General features: G+C 40.5%; 1 protein-coding gene across 4 annotated transcripts in view; it reads left to right on the top strand.

Annotated features, from left to right (window-relative positions):
- The window catches only part of SORCS1 (sortilin related VPS10 domain containing receptor 1), a 314,437-nt gene that overhangs the window by 200,166 nt on the left and 89,171 nt on the right, over nt 1–25,100 (top strand). For all 4 annotated transcript variants that reach the window (XM_052799499.1, XM_052799497.1, XM_052799498.1 and 1 more), the window contains exon 5: nt 12,126–12,199. In XM_052799499.1, the coding sequence (XP_052655459.1) occupies nt 12,126–12,199 (74 nt within the window). The remainder of the gene's footprint in view (nt 1–12,125; nt 12,200–25,100) is intronic.

Raw genomic sequence — 25,100 nt, 5'->3', positions numbered from 1 at the left:
CCTTTCTTCTCATGCAGTCAGTTCCTCAGCATTGTCTCAGTCAGAAGAATAATGGTGTCAGATTGTATCTTTTTTTTTTAATTGGCTATAAGCCAGTGTACAAACTATGTCGTAAAATATGCTTTCCTAGAGTACGCATCAGTCTTTTACAGACCTCACCTAAGCATAGTGTGCTGTGGTAACAATTTAAAATAAAGAATGGAATTAAAAGTAGGAGGAATCTCTAACATTCTTTCCTCCTCTAATAAATAATAAAAAAGAAAAATAAAAAATCAACTGGCAGAGCCCAGTGGCAGCCTGGCAGTCCAGAGAGGAAGATACATTTCTGGGCCAGGAGTGCGATCAGTGAAACAGAAGGAAAGACTCTTGAGCAGTAATCACTGTGCTCTTTACTACTGACTCACTCATCTTTAGGCAAATCAATATGTCCTTGCTTATCCATCTGTGTAAACATCAGCCCTCTGTACCCCTAGGGAACTTGTGGTTTTGCTGCTTTGGGATCCTTGGATGCATACTTACAGCTATGGGTAGATCTGTTGTTTCTCTGCAAGGTTTTCTGTGCTCTACGTAACTCCAATTTTCCTACTTCCATGAAAAAATTACTTTTTTCCTTTCCATCAGAGTTGGACAGTTCACTGGATTAGGAATAAAGAAATATACTCCATATCACCAGGTCTGCCACTGATCTCTGTAGTGTTGAGCAACTCCCTTCCCTTTTTTGTAGATGACTCACCTCTCCCTTCTCTACCTCTGTCATTTGTTTTGACTGTACTCTCCAATGTGTCTCCCGTTTCTTATTATACAAAGTGCCTGTCAACACTAAATTCACTTGAAGCCATAGGTTTTAATACAATGCAAATGATAAACAATAATTTATTTTTTAATTTAGAGCTAAGCGTGTGTGCATGAAAATTCTGACACTTTGCCCTAAGTTCTGCTGTAATAAGCCTTTTCTGTTCTGTTCTCATTCTAATACAACACACTTTTTAAACAAAAATGCATTTATTTAATGCAGTTATTTAAACAGTTATGAACCTACCTAGTAAATTTACAGCACAACACAAAGCAAGTGCAGGATATCCTGTTACCTGTTTCAGAGACAGTATTTTTTAACAAAGAAGGGAATTAACCTTGAGGACAACATACTAAGTGGAGTGGTAAATTCATCATCCCTTAGACTTGAGATTGGTTGTCTTTCCAAATGATACAATCTAGTTCAGCCATCAGTTGTTGGCCTGAATAATTCTCTCTGCTGCTTGAGATAGTGGTAAAGATTCTGCAGCGTCTGTTAGGAGGATAACAGACTGATGATATTAGTGGTTCCTTCTGGCTTTAAAATATATATGCCAGGCAGATTCCTTTAAATATCTGCTGGTAAAGATGTGTTTCCTGACACTTTTTTAGCATACGAATTGAATGCACTGGAGACATCATGCTAATACAGTTGCTTGCAAACTGCCACAAAATCAGAACAGCAGCTGATGTCGCTCATATCTGAGAATGTGTGAGGAGTTATTGAGGAATAGGTACGAAGCAAGCTGAGGGTCATCTCCAGGATGCTTTGATCTGATGAACACGCACAAAAGACATTGCTTTGTTGTGATCATACTGAACAAGTCTACATGACAGTAGTGTGCGGTTCACCAGCAAAAGCAGCCGCAGAGCTGCAGATCTCACTGGTGTTTGAATGGGCTGTGAAGCAGGTATCTGAAAGCTTTATCACTCTGATGTGTTTCCATCAGAATTCAATAAACACCAATTATTGGGTAACCTTATTGATGGCTTCTGCGTGGCATGATTAATGCATTGCTGCAACTTAAAATGTTCAAAGTCTATGCAATGTCCTATGAACTTCATTGCTTCAAGGATATCCAAGCATCTTAACACCGGAATTTGCAATTAGATCAGAGATCAGGGAAGTAAATGAGTATCAGCCCTGTAGCCCATTTTTGTATCCTGGATCATGAGTCTTATGCTCCACTCTAGGAAGGAAGTACCACGCGCAATTTCAGATTCTTTGTTTATACAAAACATACTGTTCTGTTATATTCAGTGTTGGAAGAGAATAGCCTGGTCCATGGCTCTTCTAAACAAAGAATAGTGTGATTCATGGAATAACAGCATACCTCCCAGCCTTTGACTGCTCTGAAGAAGAAATGCCCTGTGCAGTAATTTATTTAAACTTAATGTACTTTGATACCTAAATAAGCTGCACTGGATGCATCTTGGGAACATGTGTGCATTCAAGTCCCTGCTCATTCTTTTTCACTGTTTGAGATGTCTGTAGCACCACCGTGGAAACTTCTTTCCTACTGTGATAACTTTTCATCCAGGTAGCATCTAGCAGGTAGATCCAAGGGCATAAGGGCCTGAAAGATCATAAAGGACTACTCTGTATACCTATACAAACGTGTTCAATCTTAAGTCCTTACCTGATGCACTAACCCCATCCTTTTCTGCAGACTGCATAGAAAGCAAAAGAAATGCAAGAGAGACTTAAATTGAAGTAGTACATCACTGAATTGAAGCAATCCATGTGATGTCTATCCTATTGCTCTTTGCTTTCCTGAAGGTTTTAGATTAGTTCTAAATATGGTCTTTCACAGTTGAATAACATTTGAATAATGCCCCTATGAACAATGAGAATAATGACTGAAACTTTGTAGAAGACTAGAATTTCTTCAAATACACCTGTGGTGGTAGTAAAGTACAATTTATCAGCAATAAAATTATTCAGTATAAATGAATGAGAATAAGAAGAAGGACTTGCCTGCATTTATTTCAAATTACACTGTTGCATCTTCAGAAAGAGTTGTCTTTATCCAGTTTGACTCTGTTATGTTTGTAGTTGAAGCTAAACTGTGTTTTTGGAATGTTGTATTCTTTGGTGAAATTGAGATAAATTTAAAAAAATGATTCTGAAGATGAGGAAAATGGGATCTCTAAAAATCTTTACATGGTTCATCAGTAGAAAATCTGTGGTTTAGGTGCACTGGTGTTTTTTGGGTTTGTGTGGTGGGGTTTTGATAGCAGGGGAGGGGCTGCAGGGGTGGCTCCTGTGAGAAGCTGCTAGAAGCTTCCCCAGCTCCAAGTCGGACCCACATCTGGCCAAGGCCAAGCTCATCAGCGACGGTGGTAGTGCCTCTGGGATAATGTATTTAAAAAGGGGAACCTGCAGTGGTGGGGGGAGATTGGAGTGTCAGAGAAACCCCTGTGCAGACGCCAAGGTCAGTGAAGAAGGACGGGGAGGAGGGGATGCCCCTGCAGCCTGTGGTGAGGCGTCAGGCTGTCCCCCCCAGCCCATGGAGGGGAGCGGGGGAGCAGATGCCCACCTGCAGCCCAGGGAGGAGCCCATGCTGGAGCAGTGGGATGCCCCCCAAGATGGCCATGACTCTGTAGGAAAGCATGCGCTGGAGCAGTCTGTGATTGAAGATTGGTCCGTGGAAGGGACCTGTGCCGGAGAAGTTTGTGCAGGACTGTCTCCCGTGGGAGGGACCCCACGCTGGAGCAGGGGAAGAGTGAGGAGTCCTTCCCCTGAGGAGGAAGGAGCAGCAGAGACAACGTGTGATGAACTGACCCCAACCCCCATTCCCCATCCCCCTACACTCCTCTTACACCACGACATGGTGTTTTGGGGATTTTTGTGTGTGAATAGATTAAATTTGAAGGGGTGAGGGTGAAACACCACGAACAGGGTTAGTTGTAATCATCTCATAGAAACACCAGGAAGTGTAAGAGGCCAGAAGTCAGCATATGTGAAGAAACTGTCAGGGGGATCGACTCTGGAACCTTCTCAGGGAATTAGTGGTGAATTTGAATCAAACCCAGTGTTTTCAAAGATGATCTGAGCTAGTTTTCCAGTTGTGTATGTTTTTTTAGGTCAGTACTGTAGTGTAGGTTGAATTGCTTTGGTCTGATCTGTGTCCAGGAAGAATGAGTGGAGCTTTCATGGAAAATAGAGGTGAGAGAAAGAGAGCTTTTTCTTTTGTGAATATAAGAATACCAAAGTTGGTAAATCCAATCAACAAATAAACTTAGACTCCATGCTGTATTCCACTATAACTTGTTTAGCGGAAATTTCTTAAGTAAAAGAAAAATAATGGGAACTACTAACTTGCTCAAAGTATTTCCTTCATGTCACTTCCAGCATGCAATTTAAATCACCTTTCCTTTAGCCAGATTCTGAATTTCCATGTGCATAAAGTTTTTTGCATGAGATGAAATCAGTGCATAAAACTGAATATCCTCATCAGCATAGGAAGCACATGGAACTACCACATGATCCAAGATCAGTGTGTGAGGAAGCATCAGAACCAAATATTTAATCAGAATACCCAATTAGTTTAAACACTGAATGATGAAACATCATGGGCACTCTGAGTCAGTCATATCTGCAGCAATTTGTACAGGCATTAAAATGAAACTGAAGCTATGAGGGACTCCATGTGTGACAGAAAGCTTTGGCTGGGAAAATGAAACTCTTGAGAACAGAAGGGGTGATGGTAGGTCTTGAATAGCATAATGACCCTTCAAATGGCATTGTATCAGAATTGGTGGGTCATTCAGATTCTTGGTAGTTCATATGTGTAACTATATTGGGGTTTTGTGGCAAGGTTTTGGTAGCGGGGGAGGTTCAGGGGTGGCTTCTGTGAGAAGCTGCTAGAAGCTTCCCCTGTGTCTGACAGAGCCAACGTCAGCCGGCTCCAAGATGGACCTGCTGCTGGCCAAGGCCGAGCCCATCAGGGATGGTGCTAGCACCTCTGTAATAACATATTTAAGAAGGGGGGGGAAAAACCTGGGCAACTGCAGCTGGAGAGAGGAGTGAGAATATGTGAGAGAAACAGCCCCGCAGACCCCCAGGTCAGTGCAGAAGGAGGGGGAGGAGGTGCTCCAGGCGCTGGAGCAGAGGTTCCCCTGCAGCCTGTGAGAAAGACCATGGTGAGGCAGGCTGTCCCCCTGCAGCCCGGGGAGGACCCCACGCTGGAGCAGGGGGATGCCCGAGGGATGCTGTGACCCTGTGGGAAGCCCGCGCTGGAGCAGGCTCCTGTCAGGACCTGTGGCCTCGTGGAGAGAGGAGCCCACGCTGGAGCAGGTTTGCTGGCAGGACTTGTGACCCTGCAGGGGACCCACGCTGAAGCAGTCTGTGCCTGAAGGGCAGCACTCCATGGAAGGGATGCATGCTGGAGCAGTTTGTGAAGAACTGCAGCCTGTAGAAAGGACTCACGTTGGAGAAGTTCGTGGAGGACTGTCTCCTGTGGGAGGGACCCCACGCTGGAGCAGGGGATGAGTGAGGAGTCGTCCCCCTGAGGAGGAAGGAGCGGCAGAGATGTGTGACGAACTGACCCCAACCCCTATTCCCTGTCCCCCTGTGCCGCTGGGGGGGAAGGAGGTAGAGAAAATCAGGAGTGGAGTTGAGCCCGGGAAGAAGGGAGGGGTGGGGGGAAGGTGTTTTAAGATTTAGTTTTATTTCTCATTTACCCTACTCTAATTTGATTGGTAATAAATTAAATTAATTCCCCCAGTCAAATCTGTTTTGCCTGTGATGGGAATTGCTGAATGATCTCTCTGTCCTTAACTCGACCCACGAGCCTTTCATTGTATTTTCTCTCCCCTGTCCAGCTGAGGAGGGGAGTGATAGAGCAGCTTTGGTGGGCACCTGGTGTCCAGCCAGAGTCAACCCACCACAGTAACTTTGCTTTCAAAGTCAGATGTTAAATGAGGAAATGTTTGTCCGTCTTCTTGGATGATATATAGATTACTGCGAGTGTAAGTTTTTGTTGTGGTGAGTTTGATGAATATGCAGGTAGCACAGTTACCCTCTGGCTCTGGGGAGTACAGAGCTTGTTGGAACTGGGGAGGTATGAGGATTGCTCTCTTTAAGACAAGTTTGTGTTTACTAGCAACATCTGGTTGACGCCATGCTTTCTTACCCATCAGGTTCAACAGCCAAATAAACAATTCAGCTGCCTCATAAGAGCCAGATTTTTGGTTAGGAAAATCTCAGGGAAAATCCAGTGTTTGTAAGGGAAACAAGTGGTGCACAGTACAATTTTATTAAAGTGCGCGTCCAGGTACAATACTTTATGAAACTGTTAACAGCTCTTTTTTTTTGTCCTAAAGATGTGAGTTTATGTCAGAAGATCTCAACTTCATAACTCAGTCAAACCCAAATAGACAAGCAGAGTCCTGTAGGACATAATCTCATACCATGGGTGATTACATCAGAATGAATCAAATTTGTCTGATGTGTAGACAACATTAGGCCCTCAAAGCTCATATCTTAATTACTTGTTTTCGAGTTTTTAAAATGCATATAGACTAATAAAAAAAAAGACAAAGCCAAATAAGACTGCCAGTAAATTAGAGAGAGGTGAATCCTCAGTTACTGTCATTTGGTTTAGCTCCATAAAAGTGAGTGGAGGTCTGAAATTTTATAGCACTTGTGACTCCCACACAATCCCTTTAGGAGAGGTGTTTTAAGGATGGGTCTGTATATTACACATTCAAGTTTCTCTATAGTTTTTTTAGTGGAGATATGCAACCTTTGTCTCTAAAACAGTGAGAAGATTGTGTTCTTTACAGTAAGTATTTGTTTATTAGAGATATTGTTCACTAAGATATGTCCATTGGAAGAACTATTGAAGGACTTGGTTACCTTCTGAATCCCTTTTTGATAGTCCAGTTATATAAGCTATGTATAAGACATGTTTTATATATATAACATACAAGTTAATACCAACTTCATTGATATTAATGCTGGTGTTCAAATGTGATAGTATTTCAGTTCAGAGACTTATAAAACATAAGACATTGATGAACAATGAGAAGAATGGAATCAATGGTATCTAAATATTTTCTGAGTCCTGTGAATTATTGAAAGCTGTTTCTGAAGCCAGTGTAATATGGAAATCTTATGGCAGAACTGTTGTTTTTCTTATCCAACATTTCCAATAGTAGCCACCTTGTTCCAGAGGAAAGTACAGAACTCTTGGATTGCTGTGCTGCTTTGTGGATGAAAACAAAAGTATTAGAAAAAATATGGCATAATCATCTAATTTCCACCATTCTGAATAGTGGAACCTTTTACTGAAATATCTGTTATGGGGAACACTTGGCCTTACACTTATCTACACTTAAAATTTCCTTGTATTTATAAAAGCTACTGAGAGCCCCAGCAATCTTTATGTTGTGTAAACACATGCTGCAACAGGTGATATCTACTCTAAAAAGGTTAGAAATCTGAGTGAAGGGAAGATGTGTAGGAGGTACAATACATGGGCGAACCAGGGAAGAATAAAATAGATGTAGTCAAACGACGGAAGGGGCCAGAGCTCTTTTACAGCTACCTATAGCACATGGGTAGATTATAAAACAATACAAGCGTTCATTCTATGCAAGACAGGGCAGAAGGGCAAAGAAAGATGCGTGGCAGAATGTATCCAGAACCATCCAAAAAATAGAGGGGTTTATGAAGCTAAGCTCTTGAGAGCTTTTTGCTTTGGAGAGATTTTCCAGAGCTGAAGTAGAGAGAAGTGTAGAGTTCTTTTTCCTCTTCGCTAGTGCACACTTTCCCTTCCAGAAGTGATGTTGCAGTCTAGATCAGTTGAGTCAAATAAAAATCCAGTTATTCTTAGTGGAACATTTTAGAAAAATATCATTTTTTCTCCCTACATTTTCTGGAATTTTGGTTTTTTTTATAGTGCAAGCTGTTGAACTAAAGTAAATAGACCAATCAGGTTTGACTAATTTCTGTTAAATATTTGGCATTGGCATCTGAGAGATAAATTGACAGTAGCTTATTGTTATTATGGTTTTGGTTTTGCTGCAATTATAAAAGCAGGTCTAGAAATGGATTTTGAATGTGAAGGGGGAAGAATACCTCCTGTAATGGTAAAGTTCTTTCACTAAGAATTTATACGTACAGCTTCTTCCCCTTCATCAAATGCTTGGTTTTTTAACTACAAACATTTCTAAAATATTTTATTTTTCTTCTGCACTTTCACTGGATTATAGGAAAGTTATCCTTTGTTTACAAACAATATTTTTTGTTTTTAAAAATATCTATATATTAAAGAATGTTTTGAATGTCTTAAATTGGAAATGTTATCAAAGAATATAGCCCAAAATGCAAAAAAATTACACAAGTCTAAAATTAGTGCTGGAAAGATCAGGAAGTTAGAAGGGAAAGAGAAGGTTATGTGGCAACTGTATCCTGCTGTTACCCAGATTTCCCAGAGCATTTTAAGGTGAAGCTTACGCTATTGCTATGAAATACATGGGCAGCTCTTAGGCTTCTCACAGAGGCTGGGAAACAAATAACAGAGTGAGTAGTGTACAGATATTGTTTGGTGTAGATAAGGAAAGAAGTTTAGTTTTCAGATGTCAGCTTTCCCTACTCCAGAAGACAGTAGTGTCATGTTGCAAGAAGGCTGTTTCTATAGCTGGGGGATTGTCTTGCAGTTCAGGGGGTTTATGTGAATCCCTGCTCAGCCTCAGAAGGTATTTGTAACCTTGTAAGCCTTTCCTTTTCTGCTGCATTTCTGTTTTCCCATATAAAAGAGGTAGGTGGTAGGTTTCTACTTCACAGAATGTTAGGATTTAAAAAAGAAAAACAAAGCAAAACCAGACTGTTAATTATTCTTAAGTATTCGGGTATTACACAGAAAAATAAATATACAAGAGAAGTGGAAGCAAGAAGAGAATTATTCCCTGATGAACAAGAGTCAAATCTGAGAGATCAATACAAGGTTTGTACTTCATAACAGTTTCATCTCAGTATAAACAGAAGTGTCAGATCACTACTTGGCCCTCAGATGAAAACAAACATTGAAATTGTAATAGATTCCTTTTCTATTTGTGGTAGAAAAAGAAGTGTAGCAAAGAACATTACCTAATTTCAGTCTAATGATGAAAATTGTCATCAAGACAGCAGTGCTTGCCAAAGAAAATAAAATGTCATCTCTGAAAGAACTGCATGCATCAGTCTATTACAAGACGTCCCAGGAGAGAGAGGGCTTTTATAACAACAACAAAATATGATGCTGAGTTTAAAAAATATCCATACGAGCACTATAATTGCTAAATGGGGAAAAATAATCCCAGTAGTATCACAACTGATATTTGACAAAAAGCCTCCAAATGTTTCTTTTTTTTCTGGTCCAACTAAATAAACTCAGTCTAAAATGAATGATAATTAGAATAAAATACTGAAAAAGTCCTTACTGCAAAGGATTTTTTTTTTTTCTTTTTCTGGGGGCTGACACATAACGTGGGGAATTCCCTCTTTGCTAAAGATATATTAATGCTGCTTGTGCTGCTGTGAGTCAGTAAAGGCTGAGATTGGTGCTGAGATAATGGCAAAGGAGGAAAAACCTTCTAAAGCTTGGTTATTAAAGTGTCTCATCAAAGACAATGAGAGCTTTGGGCATGAGTTCCCAGACAGCTGATATTTCCCTTTGAGAGCTGTTGCCTTTTCTCACGCACTGTCTCCAGGTCACTGGGCACCGGCTTCTAAATTGAAAGGCCAACCCTGACAGTAGAATTGCTATCCCCATTTCCTCCCTTTGAAACAAACTTGTAAAGTCTTGCATTTCTCCACGTATTACCTGAATCACGTCTCACTCAGAGCACACACCTTACAAGAGTAAGCAGGGCTCCCTGGGTGCTGTGCAGCATCACAGCTTCTGTTCTGCTGGGGGAGTTGTCGGATGCACCAGGTGAAGAGCCCCTCTGAAGAGTTGTGGTGAAAGAGCCAGAGCAAAGCTGTGGCACTGGGGCCGTTCAACCACCTGGCACTGCAGTGGGACTGCAGGCATGGCAGGGGGGATGCTACACAAGCACAGAGAAAGCTTTTGCAGGCTGTACTTAATTCATTCTGGATACTGTTACTATCACCGTTAAATTCAGAGAGGGGATAACCTGCTGAAAGCTGTGCTCAGGGAAACCGGAGAGGGATTAGGGTGAGAAATACAAAAGGGGAAAACCAAGATTCACTGCGGTGATTTCCGCCATCTGAACATCAGTGTCCCTGGAAAGGTTACATGTGGTATATCCCTGGTCTGGAAACACAGAGGTGTTTGCAGAGTTGTTTGGATTGCTCCCTGTTCTTAATTAAAGGATGATCTGAACTTTATTAAAACTTCAATTACTGTATGTCAAAGACATATTACTTGGCACAAAAGAAACTACTTTGCCATGAAAGGGAAAACATTGGCATCTGAGAGATAAATTGACAGTAGCTTATTGTTATTATGGTTTTGGTTTTGCTGCAATTACAAAAGCAGGTCTAGAAATGGATTTTGAATGTGAAGGGGGAAAAATACCTCCTGTAATGGTAAAGTTCTTGATCAGGTGACCTCAAAGCACTTTACAAAAGTCATTGTTAAATGTTCCTAAAGATCATCTTTAATTTTCAAAAATGAAAGTTTTCCTTAGTTATAGTTAGGGTCTTCTAAAGTTTCAAATAAAAATGTTACTAGAATCTTCTACTTAAGGAAGAATAACGGACTCACCAATGAAGTTTTAAAAGGGGATGCATTTCTATCCACAAAGCTAAAGTGTTTTTCCTTTTCTTACCCTTGTTATCTTCCATCCCGTCTACCTTCTTCCCTCTCTGTTCTTTGACAGTGTTCAGAGAAAAAGAGGTGAATTTTTAGCTTTCATATTTTAAAGGAGATTTCAACATATGCCAGTCTACTGTTTACTAAAAAGCTGTTGTAATTAATTTCTCCATGTCCTTTGAAGGTTTTACAGTAAGGAAGCTGAGGGATATAGGAGTTTGCATTGGGAATGTAAATAAGAAGTAGATCTCAAGGTTTCTTACATCCCAGTCCCATAATTCTTAAAATACATTCAAACCATCTTTCTGATCAACACAAAGCTTTAAAATCATCTTCTTTCCTTCTCAGTCATTCTCACAGGCATCCATCTTTCTCTTTCCTGCCAATCCACTGCCACTACTCATTCAAAAAAAAATTTGTCAAAGTTTACACATAAAGATTCAGATTGTTTGCATTTTGTGCAAGATCCCTAAAGTGGTGTCGTGAAAAGGCAGCTCACAGTTCAAAAAAGGGGTCCAATATCTTCCTTGCCGGAAAAGGGGACAGACCAAGTCTATCAAGCAAGGGAAAGAGGGGAAATAGGATGAATCTGCAAAAAAAAAAATATAGGGCTGACTGCCTCTTAGTACTTCCATATGAGAAATTTGAAGTTAAATAAAGCATAAGAAAGACAGAACCCAAGTGATCCTTCCCTCTACTATCCTTCCGAGAATTACCTGATGGCAGCATTTACGGAGAACAGCTGTTTGTAAGTGCTTTGTAACAGTAACATTTGTATATCATTCTACAGAAGTGCATCAAAGTATTTATAATACTTGTAATATGCCTTTTTGCTGACCTTTCTTAGTCTGGTTTGGTATTTATCATGGAAAGATTTTCTGAAATGATTGATGTATTTGGATATTGTTTGTGTAACCAGACTAGGAGAAGGTGTCACATCATTTGCAGAAGGACAGGAGCAAAGGGAGAATTGCAAGTTTCCATGGTACAAGTAACTTGTGCTATTTAAACTCATTCAGTCCTGCAAGAGAAGTCTGGACATGTTTGAGCACTTTTTTGGTGCCAGATTGAACAAGCTCTCTAGGGATGGCTGCTGGTAACTGGAAAAAGAATGACCTTCTAACATAGTATCAAGGAAGGCAACTGTGTATATCTGTTGTCAGAGCTAGGCTAGGTTATCAAACTGCTGTGTGATGCTGTACATTTGGTATCCACCACAAGTTCAAAAAAGGAAAAGGCAGCATTCCCACACTGCATGATTTTATTACCTGAGAGTGCCACGAAGAGCTAGATGATGAGTTTGCAGTCATGGCAGGTTGTTGGGTGTACCCATACAGTGATGTCTCAGGTAATACCGCTTGTGTCCCATGTCACACAGCACAGTATTGCCTCTGCCTATAAAAGTCACTGCAGGCACTTTTCAGCTGCCTCAGGTGTGTGCCTTTGAGACTGGAAGAAGTGTAAGTCCAAGCCACTATCTCAGAAGTGATAGAGGCTTCTTCAGATTAATTTCTCTATTATCTTTGTGTTTTACTGTGATTCATGACTGTTTGTTTTTGTCCCCAGTTATTCAGTTCAGTGGAGTTTGGCAGAAGATGGCTGCTTCTTCATGAGGGAGTTGCACCAAACAGGTTCTACTGGTAAGAGCAAAAACCTCTTCCTCATTTCCTAGACACAACTTCCCAATATGTACAGAGATGTTGAAATGGGGGCTTGAAGGCAACATGGCTGAATGCAATCTGCACTGCTCATTTGTTGAAATTAATTTAGAACTGGTATGAAAGGGGCATTATTCCTCCTGTTACTGTGTTTATACAGCACTTGGAAATGGAGTCTTTGATCTAAGGATGATGTACAACTGAAATATACTGAATAATATTCTGAAGAAAGCATTGATTTGGGAGGGGAGAGTTCTGCAATTTCCTGTGAACATTTCGAGTTCGAACACAACTCTGTTCAGCATAAGCTTGTTTGCTTTTGCACCAAATACAAAGAGATCAATCTGGTCCTACTACCAGTGAGGGCCAAAGACTGAAGTCTTGGAGTCTTTGAGGATACTAGCATTTCTGCCACAGGTAACAGTGGACATCCTCCAGTGGCTGGTGTTATGCTTTTAACTGCTGTTAAACTTGCTTTGGTCCTTGAAAGCGAGCAAGTTAATGACCATTCAACTAGGCACACACAGTTCTTCATTATGAGCTTAAATCACTCTGCAATACTGCTTCTAAACAGCAGTGCAAGATTTCCAGTCAGATTTCAGGCTGTATGAATCAGTCACGTGTAAGTTCCTCTTGCTGAATCTTTGAATGTCAGTCAGTTACAGTGTTGGCAAAACGTTTGCGTGTTTGATGCCAAAGTTACCTTAAAGAAGTATCATAGCTCTTTGTCACTGATGCAAGCTTAACTCTTTGCTGCATTAACTTATGCTATACACTTTGTATCTAAATTCACTTAGAGCCATAGCCTACATGGTTATGATTAAATCTGAGCATCTCACAATTTTTAATATATGGTGTGTCTGTAATGGATGATTTGACTTCAGATTCAAACACTTGTAGTAGCCACCACCACTGAAAAATAACCCCGGATGTAGGTCCAAACTTTATTCTGCAGTTCTTCACTACTAGCACATTTCTTTACTTTGAGTCTCATCTCCTTCAGTTTTAGTCATCACAGATTTACCCAGTGATTCTGGTGTACTGATTCTCTTCTCATGTTCTGATTGCAGGCAAATCTCTTTGCATTTGCTTTCCATACCAATGATTTGCGTACGCAGTGTAAAGCTCTGTAACCATGCTTGCAGTAAAATACTTATCTGAAACACCTCCATGCTGTCACGCAATAGCAATTAGTGTAACTTCGACTTATGTGGAAAAGAAAGCTGAGGAACGAAGGAGACGCTGGACTGTTTTCCTGCAAATGTGGTTGTCATAGTCTAAATCAAAGATAAGTTTAATTTTTTTATATTTTGGCTTACTCCTCTTTTTGCTTACACTGGTGTAAATCTGCGAGACTTCTCATCAGCTCTTTATGGAAGCAGTAGTCCACCTGTGAGCAGAAGTTGGCCCATGTCCTGTGAATCTGGCCTTTAAAAGAGAAGCTTTTGATAAAATAGTCATCTTGAAATCAGGATGAGCTGAACCAGGTGATTAAAATGAGACCTCCATGGTAGCTTCTAAACTATAAGTTTGTGCCAAAACCACAGGGTTTGAACATATCAAGATTCAGGAGTGGTTCAGTCAAATATTTTCTTTTAATTTATGGAAGAAGTAAGAGCTCTAGGTCAAATTTACTTCCAAAGTTGAATTTATATTTGGTCTGCAAAGGATATACCAGAGATTTTGTTTGCTGCTCCTGCTTTTTAATCCTTTCTCAGAACCTGTGTTAGCTGAAGCGTTTGCAAACTAAATTCCATTTTTAACTTAAACTTGGTTTTGTGCGAGTGTCTGTATAGATAGGTGCATATATATTTATGTCACTCCTATTTCTTTCCTCCAGGACTCCTAACAGTGTTTCAAAATGTCAGATGCAAACACACAGCCCCACATATCTCTTGTTTTTTTTCTGGGCTAATAAAAGCAGAAAGTCCTAGAAATCTGGGAACCCAGTGTTTGAGACATCCGACAAAATTGTACTCACTGAAGAGGTTAGAAAACTGGAAAGAATGTCCCTGTTCCTGGATCCCTGTGTCCTGTACTGCACTCCAAACCTCTTGAAGTTTCCCATCATTACTTACAGTAGTGGTTTATTGTGAATTGAGTTGATGGATGCCTGCAATTAGAATAATGATGAAAATGTTCATTTTCCCTTTCCATGGAGCTCACACTTTGAAGGCCTCTTAGAACCTAACAAATAAGAGAACTCAGGCATGGAGCTTCAAAGGCAGAGAGAAAGATGAAAAGATGTTCCAACCACCCATCTAATTCCCTACAGCCATAAACAAAACATGAAACTGCAAGCCTGTATTTTCACCTTGAACAAAATGTCCCTTGCATAACACACCTCAGTGTAAGCTAGACTGTACTTCTGCTATCAAAAGTAAAAATAATACAACTTGTGGAGACAGTGTTGCATCTCATTCTGGCTTATTTATTATGATCGTCACCACCTTGGAAAAAAATACTGTTAGCTGCAATTATATGGACACTGTCTGTCCTCAAAACCATCCATAGTAGAAAACAGAGCTGTGCATGTGTAATTGAGAACATGTACACCACAGAGAGCAACACTGGGCTTTTCTATGCATTTCCATTTCTGTGCAGCCAAGTACCTGAGGACAAAATAGGCACTGTAGTGCTGAATCAGGTCGGCCCTTTGCTCTCAGAGTGTGGCCACTGCTGACTCCCCATGCAAGAAAAGCAAAAGAGAACTGGGACATAAGAGGGTGCAGATGTACAGTTGAAATCCAAACTTCTACAGCAACACCTCTATAGCCAGTGCTGATGTGCAAGTTGGGTAGAGCCTTGCTCAGTGCCCTGTGGTTGTTTTTTTTTAATTAATTATTATACATTTTGGCTTAGAAATATGCAGAGTCTAATCAACCTGAAAAGTCAGATGACTGACTTCCAGTTATTCTTAAGAACAGAAAGGAATAGTGAAGGAAAATGTCCTGAAGTCACAACTTTTCAAGGAAAGAAGACTGTTGGGATACTCTCTCCTGTTCCTGGTGCTTTCTCTAAATGAAATGGTTTTGAAGAGATCAACCAGGACACAGCTGTATTGTGCAGAGAATGAGGGCTATATTCCGATATCTAAGGAAAGCTGAGGAGTTGCTTTAATACAGACTGCTTCTAGGACTATCTAAACTGGGACTTTTCAGGAAGATGCTGGGACAGATCAGGAAGACACAGAGCAAAGCTTTTGGCATCAGGCCTTCTTGAGGCTGTGTTTGCTTAACGCTGCTTCTTTTGGCAGGGAAGGAACATCTGGAAGACTTTAAAGACACTTAAACAGATTCAAATGGTTGATGAAAGCAAAGGTGCATTTTCCTGATTGCTCACAGATATTTTAATTGCCATTTTACTCCGTTATGTGGTCTTGTAAATAGTTTGTGGGTCACTCTAAGTCTTATGAATAAACACCACTGAGCTTGCTAGTTTTAGTCTGGAGAAGGCTCTGCCTGTAAATGATGTCAGAGAAACTGTAGTGTCTTTTACAGCTGCATTTCTTATATCTGTTTCCAAGAGAATTTTCTTTTTTATTCACTTATTTTTGGCTGCTCTGTGAAACACCCCCTCCTACTACCATCCCAGAGAAATTTAATCCCCTGAAGAACAACATCAAAGCAATCTACTGATGCCTACTGCATAACTCTGAGAAAACACTGTGTAGAGACAACTCAGCTCCTTGTAGCTCGTATGTATTTTGTGTTCTTGTATCCTCTGTTTCATTAAGAGGAGTCATTAACATGAAAATAGAATCTTTGTTCAGAGCTCCTCTGTTCCCCCTTTTCATTCTTCCACCTACAGCTCTAAGTGATGCCCTGACATCCACACTTGTGATGAAAGAGATTGTTATGTCACTCTGTGGAGGAAGATATCAGATGGGGGATGGCTGGGGTTAAACCACGACAGCAGATAAACTTAATCCTTTAGAAGGAGGGGTGACTGGAATTTTCTTATCTTAAAAAAAAAAAAGCAAGGAGGAAAAAGGGATCTGTAATTCTCTACCTCATTAAAAGGTTGTGAGGACACATTTGTGCTGGGCAGGCTTTAGCGATGGGCTACTGTAAAACTGACACCTCTAATAATTGCTATAATTCAGGTATCTTATCACATATCTGCATAATCTAGGTATGTGAAAGTGGTAAACTGAGGAAAGCATAATCCACTCAGAGAGTCAACTGTATGTTATGTGTCTAACGGAAACATAAAAGAATCCACACTGCATACAACCCCAAGGCACTGCAGTTCTACATTGTATCAACAGTTTTCATGGTTTTTATTATTTCTCTGGCAGGTTCTTGAGATTTTGCTGTTAAATGTACTGTGACAGAAGAATGCATGAAAGTTATCAAGGTGCTTAGCAATTCTGGAACTGTGCTCTATGAAAATACCCTGATTACTAGGAAGGAGTATTCTAAGCAGTATTAGTTCAGCAGGGTAATACAGAAACAGCAAGTTAATATACATGGATTATTGCTGATAGCACAGTGTTTACTGATGTAGTTGGCATTAGGGGAATAGAATGCAGTAGATGTTAGTTAAAAGAGTTGGATAAATGCTTTATTTAAATACTTCTGAGTTTATTTTTCTGATACTTGGTGATTTTCAGCATACATTGCTATGGTGGAATTTTGCTGGCAAAGGCGCTGGTTTATAGCGAATACAAATGTGAACACAATCGGTCAGTCAGTCATATTGGGAATTACTTTACTTTTTTTCTTGCTTTTTTAAAGTGGTCCAGTCATCTAGTCAAAGTTCAACAGTGATACCTTGTGACTTGCAAATCCAAATATTTGTGACCAGTAGTTGCAAAAACAGTAGTCAAAGTGCATATAGTTCAGTATGGCCAAAATACATATGCATAAATTGCTCATTAAAGGCTAGATTTTTATTCTGGTCCTCAGATCAAGTCATGCCTTCAACCAGAAATTATTTTCTAAAAGTCAGTAAGTCAAGGTATCACAATTAGAGCTGGCCATGAAAAAATAGAAATAAGAGGTTAAAAAGCTCATTAAAATGTCTGCAAAATGTAATATTTTTTAATCAAAATGAGACACTTTTTGAAAAGATTCTCAGCTAATTCTAATAATAATGCAACCTTGAAAAACTTAAGTTCGGGGGGGGGGGAGTAATAAAGCCAAATAACAGCAGTGTCTTAAAAACTAGCATAAAATGAACAATAGAAAAGCCCAGCTAGTAAATTATATTATCAAGTTATAATCATTAACTGTATCAGTGCTATTGAATTTTATTTTTTTTTTTTTTTTTTTTTACTTCTTTGGGTATTGCACCCAGGCAAGCAAGTAGGAGAAATACAGAATACATACTTCGAGAAGATCAGAGCGCTTTAATGATGAGAGGGCTGGAACACATCTCCTATGAAGAAAGGCTGGGAGAGCTGGGGTTGTTCAGCCTCAAGAAGAGAAGGCTCCAGGGGGACCATATTCTGGCTGTTCAGTACTTAAAGGGGGCCTACAATAAAAATGGAGAGACTTTACTGGTACAGGGACTGTAGTCATAGCACAAGAGGTAACAGTTTTAAACTTAAAGAGGGTGGATTTGTATTAGATATAAGGAAGAAATTCTGTACTATGAGGGTGGTGAGACATTTGCCCAGATAAGCTGTGAATGCCCCATCCCTGGAAGCGTTCAAGATCAGGATGGATGGGGCTTTGAACAACCAGATGTAGTGAAAGATGTCGCTGCCCATGACAGGGGGTCGGACTAGATTGTCTTTAAAAGTCCATTTCAACCCAAACCATTCTATGATTCTGAGGTAACTGTCTTGATTAGACAAAAAATATAGCTCAGGGCTTTCATGCACTTCATAGGTGTAGCAGGCTGATTGGAAGTAAAAACATATCATAGCATATCTCATTTCCGCTAGGGTCATGTGTCCATGATGTTAATGATTCCCTGAAGAAATTACAGGAGTTATGTCAGTTTGGTAAGAGGTGTTGCTATGTCTCCACTCTGTCTTGTTTTTTCTGAGTACGAGGAGGAGAAGAAAATGGATGCAAACATTGTAAAAAAGCAGCCAACCAACCTTTCCCCTCAAACAATACAAAGATATGCACACACACTGAAAGGGAGAAAAAGATAAATTGGTAAGCAGCTGGGAGGACAGATGAGTAGATAGGGCTATATTTGTGTTTCTTTTATGAGCAATGGCAAAGAAAGTTAATCTTCAGAGTAGAATTATAGAGTATATATCTTTTCTTTTCCAGAGGAGGCTAGAGACTGTATTTTAAAAGCTCTGACTGTGTTCATCAGAGCAGCTGAAAGAGCTGAAAATCAAGGGAAAGAAGTGTCAAAGCCCTCTTAAAAACTTCATTATATTCAAGCAGTTGGAGCAAGCTGGGAGAACTGTCCCAGTGTTCTTGTCAGATCTTGGCTCGGTGAGATTTGCACGCCCACCCAGGTGGGCTGAGGCAATTTAAATGGCATGGTATCTGGGCTGTTTACAAATGATGCTGTGTATTGCTGAACAAGACCTTTTAATCACTGCAGGGCAACTGCTGGAGGCTGACAGGGAAGATGCCAATCAAAGGGCATTGTAACAGCCTGTCCAGAAAATCAACCGCTAGATCTAACACACAAGCCATACCCAATGAGTTGAAGTGTACTAGAAATTTAATTTAAAATATATGTATTTCATAGCTTAAATATGGTGGAGAGGGGCACATTGCAGAGGAACCCATGACAGTTTTCAGGAGGCCTGAATTAAGCAACTGACTGATTGAATCCTTTTTTTTTTTTCAGACTTGAACACCACACGTTTGCTTCCAGTTTGACTTTGGGAGAAAGTCAGACTGAAGGTCTGAGCCTCTATAACACAGGCTGCTATTACCTTGCTAATATTTTTAGGCAGCTTCATGGCTGCCAGCCTAAAGATACAGGTGAGCTACAGGCAAGCAATGCTGCCAGGGACCCGAGTGACAAGCAAGTCTGAAACTGTGCCTTTCCTTGGCCCTTACCATGCTGCTGCTGCTAACTTTACTGATGGCGAGTGACACACATTAGAGCACTTTGTCACCATTCAGTGCCCCTGACATTTACCATTTTCTCACCAGAAAGGTCAGTGTTACATCCTGCCCAGCCAGGGTGCAAGGAAGTATACTCTCAGTTGGCAGTGTTCACTAAAGATCTCACTGGCTTTTCTATGGATTTAGTGAAAACCTCTGCTTACAGTTCTCAGACAGCTGGACCCTGATGTAGCTCTATGTTTTTGGAACAAATGAAGGCTGAAATCTCTCAGGTGTATCTTGGGAATTAGGATTTTATTCCTGTCTGGCTTCCAGAGATACAAACTTGCCAGCCCCATGTGGGTCAACAAGGACAGAAAAAAGACATGCAGCATCGTCTTTCTGTTGCTGTGAAAAGCTCATTTAGACTCTTTGGATTTATAATAAGTTTTAGTTCTTAAGAAACTGATATCCAAAATACATATCTTTCTTCCCTAGATGAGGCTGAGAAAAATGCCCAAAGTCACACAGCAGAGGTTGATAGCCCTCTCTGGTCCTCTGAGTCTATAATAACCAGATCCTCTGGTCCCAGTAGTCTCCTGAGAGAACTTGTTACTCATAAACAAATCAAGATTTGTCAGAGCAAAATCTAACTCCTCAGTCCCAAATCCTTAGTTTGGCAGAGTTCCCCTATGTGAGAGAAAAAGTGTTCTCAACACTGTTTGATTGTCATGGGGACTCTAAAGATGGGAGTTAAATAGTAACTTGAATGTTCTCCTAAAAGTCATAACTGAATAGCATCTTGACCATTTACCTGATTCTGACCTCTTCCTCCCCTTAGAATCTTGTCCTCTAGTTGTGAATAGGGAGAAGAAGTATATTCACCTGAATAAGCCTTTTGGGACTGAGAGGCCCCAGTCTGATTGATGCGTAGGTTGGTGTATTTTGGTTTTCCCAATTCAGCTGATTTATCTTAAAAAATTACCCAGAGATACTTTATAAATGAGTACAGACTCCCACAAGCTTCAGCTTGTCTCCCATTATCCACTTCCCCCCATTAAAGATCTGCAGAAGTAGGCAGGCATCCATATACCAGGTTCAAAATCTTGATTTGGGTGTTATTCAGTAGCAGAAGCCTGCAGTGCTACGCAGGACCCTGGAACATGTCAGTCTTCAACGGGCATTGGACTAAGAAACTGATTTCCCCGTATGCACCTATAAAGGGCAGCCCTTGAGAAGGTGAGGCAGTTGCATAGTAGTTAGCTGTGGATTTGTCTAGATCTATGTCAGGAAGGTTTCACTGCCATTTTCTGTTGTATGTTTAATGAGCAGCATACTGTGTTACCAGAGTTGACTTTTCACTCTTGCTGTAAATTACTTCCTGGCGTCCTCCAGCGCATACTGACTGGGCCACAGCACTATAAGAAGCCAGAAACACGCGTCTTAACACAGTGGGAAACTGTGATCCTATTAGATGGTACCAGCAGAGAAGCAGTAAATCAGGTAGGTTTGGTCCATTATATCAGGGAGCTGAGTTTGGAGGCTATAACTAGAGGGTACCTTCCTCATTTTCTCCCTTCAAGCCAGTACAATGTCTTAAGTTTCCTGCAATATATGAAAAAGAGATGTAGAACAGGAGGACTATCTTAAAATCAGGATCTAGTCCTGGTAATTGAATTTTATCCACTTAGTTTAGATCCTCATTTTAAGACATTCCTCCCGTGCAGCATTACCGGCAATAGATACCTACGTCCCTGAGAATTCACATCCATCTATTTCAGAGTTTTAGCCAAGTTTCCTCTGTGGAGCTTCCCACAGAGCTGTGGTGTTACTGCAGCGGGGGAGAAGGCTTGGTTTGCTACTGTCCTCGAAGCTGTGGGGTATGTGGACATCATGGGGTGGAAGGCTGTGGATAATCCTGCCTAGGGTTGTAAAAAATGGTGGTGAGAGTAGAAGTGACTCCCCATGGCCTGGAAATCACACTACTACCCCCATTTACCTACTCATCTATTTTAGTGTTAGCAGCAACAGCCACCTGTTTTTCTGGGTCAGTGTTGTGAGGTGCTTTACTCACTGCACTGCTATTTTCCATCAGTTCTAGAGAAAAGGTGACAAACCGAGTAAAGCATACCATAGGATGGATTTGGCCCAGTGGCTGCCAGTTGAATTGCACAAAATTATATAATTTCATCTAATTCGACAATGTGGGAAAGAACAATGCAGAGATGTAGCAGGGAAAATCTGATTAGATTATTGTCAGGGGAGATTTATTGGCCAGATACAAAGAAATGAAGTGCTGATTTATGCCTGTATGGAATCTGGCCCTTTGCTTCTAAAACGTGTCAGGAGAATATGGTTAAGAGATGTTAAAGCTAGAAACAATCTTTAAAGTATGTTCCAGGAATAGTAAAATCTGTAAAATTTCACTTAATAGGGACTGAACTAAAGAAACCACGAGAATTTCCTCCCACACTAAGCTCCCTGGGGCAGATTCACTGACCTCTGCAAGCAAAAAAAGGAACAGAGAGTAGCTGCAAAGTCCTCATGGAGTCAGTATAGTAGTAAAAGAAAAAGGAGCCTGGAGGACTCTCAGGCTCTATTTTTGTCTATGCCACATAACAACTATGTGATCTTTGTCAAATCAATGAGGTTCCTGTGCTCTTGACTAATCATTGGAGTTTATCTATAAAGCTGAGAACAAAAATTTTCCTCAACCCCTATTTCTAACTTGGTCTGCTGGTCCTGTACTTTTCCATAGGTCTTGAACAAATCAGTAGCATGCAGGGAAGGTTCTTAAAGGTTGATTGTCAAGTACTTTTGTATCTTGGACAAAAAGCTCCCTGTTCAGTGCTACATGTTACTATTTTTATGAATGGCGATTAGGATTTAGAGTGTTACAGAGGCATCAGTGGAACCAAAAAAATGATGCTACTGAGGACTCCATGAACGTCACCCACTGTTGTTTTCCTTCTGTCCTTTAAAACAAAACCAAAACCCTGCCATTCACTAAGTTGGAATAAGCTGTCAGGTTTTTAACGTGAAGTGGCAGGATGTGTCCCAGAGGCAGTGGGGGAGCTGGTTTTGCATTGGCAAGATTTACGATAAGGGATTTGCATGAGTGCTGAGGCTAAAGGAAGATAAATCCCCAAAGGCAAATTCTACCAATAATTGAATTACAAAGCCATTATCATGTGCTGAACAGAGCAACTTTATAGCTCTATTGTGACAGGATAAAGCTTTTTAGAATATTTATGTTCATAGGACAACTTTGGCATAAGGATCTCTGAGAGTATGTTCTCTCTTCCACCTGTCTGTTGCAGCTAATTAGTCTTTCTATGTAATGCAGTATATGTGGAGATGGAGGTGTGCTCAAATTGGGACTGGGAAGAAGGAATGCTGAAGGTCAGGAGAAATCTCAAAATAAATAGCACATTAAGCACAAAGTCATCTGCAGAATGCAACTAGAGTCTATTGTCCAGAAAGAGAATCAGGACAGGTTGTGGAAAGGGGAAGAGAGGGCATAGAGGCAAATGAGCATTTTTAGTGATGAGGGATCTAACTAGATTTTCCAAGCGATGTGTCACTTTTCTGTTTGGTATTGCATTGCAGCCACTTCTAACCTACTCTGAGTCAGTGTCGATAAGCTCAAAATGGCCAGAACTGTGTGGATTCTCATTCCACCCACCTTAGTAGAGTCATGCTGTTATCTGTCATCTATCTGCCATCCTTCACTGCATGAAGAAATCAGACCTGTTTCCCCCAAAAGAAGGTGAGGGATGGTCGTAGGAGTCCCGATTCTGCACTTGTTAATTTCCTCAGAGATGTGGGAAAGCTGCATAACATCTCTGTCCCCATATAAAGAATGAACAACATTCGCACTAGTTCTGTCTGTGAAAAGGGCATGGTAGCATTCTGTTCTTCCAGCCTTTCATTCTGGGCTATTTGCATTGAAAATTCTGTAACATAATGTTGTCTTTTATTGCTTAGGTTAAAAGACCTTTGATCTTGGCTGCTGTGAGCATGTATGATACAAGGAATACATATGAAAAGTTTGCCATCAAGTTTCTTGTGCATGTAGTCCCAGATATGGTGTGACTGTGTCTGAAGTCAAGCATCCAAACCCAAAGGCACCCAAAGCTACTTTCCAGAATGCATAAACCCTTGAGATGGAGCCCTTATTGTCTGGTTCTTTGTTTATGAAAAATGGTAGTTTTAAATTAAGTATACCAAGTGGAAGCTTTTGCTGTCTTCACAATGATGCCTTTTTGCAGTTCTGAGTGGTCTGACTGCCTTGCAAGCCTCATCAGTTCCCAGCATCCATAAACAATTGCTTTTGTCCCTAGAAGTGAAAAAAGATAGAAGAGGTGGAAACCTCAGGATAACAGGGTCTCTATTGAATTTCCTTGGCTCAGAAGAGCTGACAGGCCAAGGAAGCCAAGGTTTTTGAAATGTTTCAGAGGGAGAGAGATGGCAAGGGGTTGGTCACTACAGAAATATGCCAACTAGCATTTGCTGTGCAATGGGCAGTGCCAGGCTGCTTTTGTTTAGTTCAGCCTAGTTCTAAAACAGAGGATGATTTGGGGTCTTTTCCCTGTGCTGCTTCTCACGGTGGATGTAGAATCTGCATTCAGAGCAATTACTGCGCTGCAGCCAGTGATATCGATTTGTGAAGCTCTCAAGTGCAAATGACTACTTAGCAGGCTTGATGTGATTAAAATTTTAGGAAGCAACTTTGTAATAGGACTGTGGGGGTCCTACATTTTTCATAATGTGAGCATCTTCTACATAAAGGCAGTGGGATCACTGCCTTGCACTCCCCTTGGCTTTTTAAAATCCTTTATTTGTTGCCCTAGTTTATTTTTGGAGAAAATTCTGAGAGAAATCAGTTGTTCCTCCATACCCCGGTTCTTTGCAGGGTGCTTGGTTTATAAGCTATCAAATGCACAGCACTTTTCCTTGATTAGCTTCTGAAGTGTACATTGACCAGGTTGCATTGACCATGTGCATAAAAGATAATGAAGTAGAGCGGGCAGTTGTATCAAGTTAGAAACACTGAGTTTGAGGCTTTGGTGTTATCTATGGCGAATCCAGCATGCGTGTGGCAAATCCTTCTTCCATGTGTGAAGCTTGTATTTATTGAGGGCTCTAGTTTTGGCATAAGAACCTTCAAATCTCCAGTCAGGACTGGAATTTATTTGTAATTAGTTGGGTTTATTCATTTTGTTTCATACAGATGCCATGGGCTTTAAAAATTAAAAAAAATTCTAGTCAGTAAGCTCTCAGCAGAATCCAGATGGGAGTGATATGTTTCTAGATGTCAGCTGTGTACAGCTAATATTGATTTGAGCGGATACATATTTGTATTTTGCCTGTCCTTTGCAACTGATTGTTCATGTTATGATTTAATATTATGGGCCTGACTGTGACCTTGTGCTGTCACAAGTGAATTAAGCCTATTATATATCAAAGTAATGGAATGTGTATTTTCTAAGGTAGGAAGAAAGATCTAGCAGATAGGAAGACCTGGATATGGTTCTTGTCTCTACCTCAGATGTCCTGTTTGACTTTAGGAACTCCCTTAGATTCCCTGCGCCTTAGTTTTTTTCTTCGTTTGTCATCACATTTCTAATTTGCAGGGGTTAGGAGATACCAAAAGAAAGGAAGCCCTTGAGCAGATGAATAATGTTTATCACCAGTCATGTTTCAGCCATCCTTGTTCCGTACATCCTTGGGACAATTGATGGCTTAATTCTACTTTGAGTTGAAGCTTCTGCAGTCCCACTACTGGCTTTTGTAGTGTAAGACTAAGTAATATGCAGGTCACTACAGCTGTAGCCTTCTAACTTTCAGGGCTTGGTGGGTCCAGATATTTATATGCTTCTTGTAAGACATTTAAGAGTTTGAGGTAAATT

Source organism: Harpia harpyja, chromosome 10 (assembly GCF_026419915.1).
Source record: "Harpia harpyja isolate bHarHar1 chromosome 10, bHarHar1 primary haplotype, whole genome shotgun sequence".
In the NCBI taxonomy this organism is placed as follows: Eukaryota; Metazoa; Chordata; class Aves; order Accipitriformes; family Accipitridae; genus Harpia; species Harpia harpyja.
The sequence above is the reverse complement of the archived record's forward strand: the minus strand, read 5'-3'. Positions and strand labels throughout refer to the sequence as shown.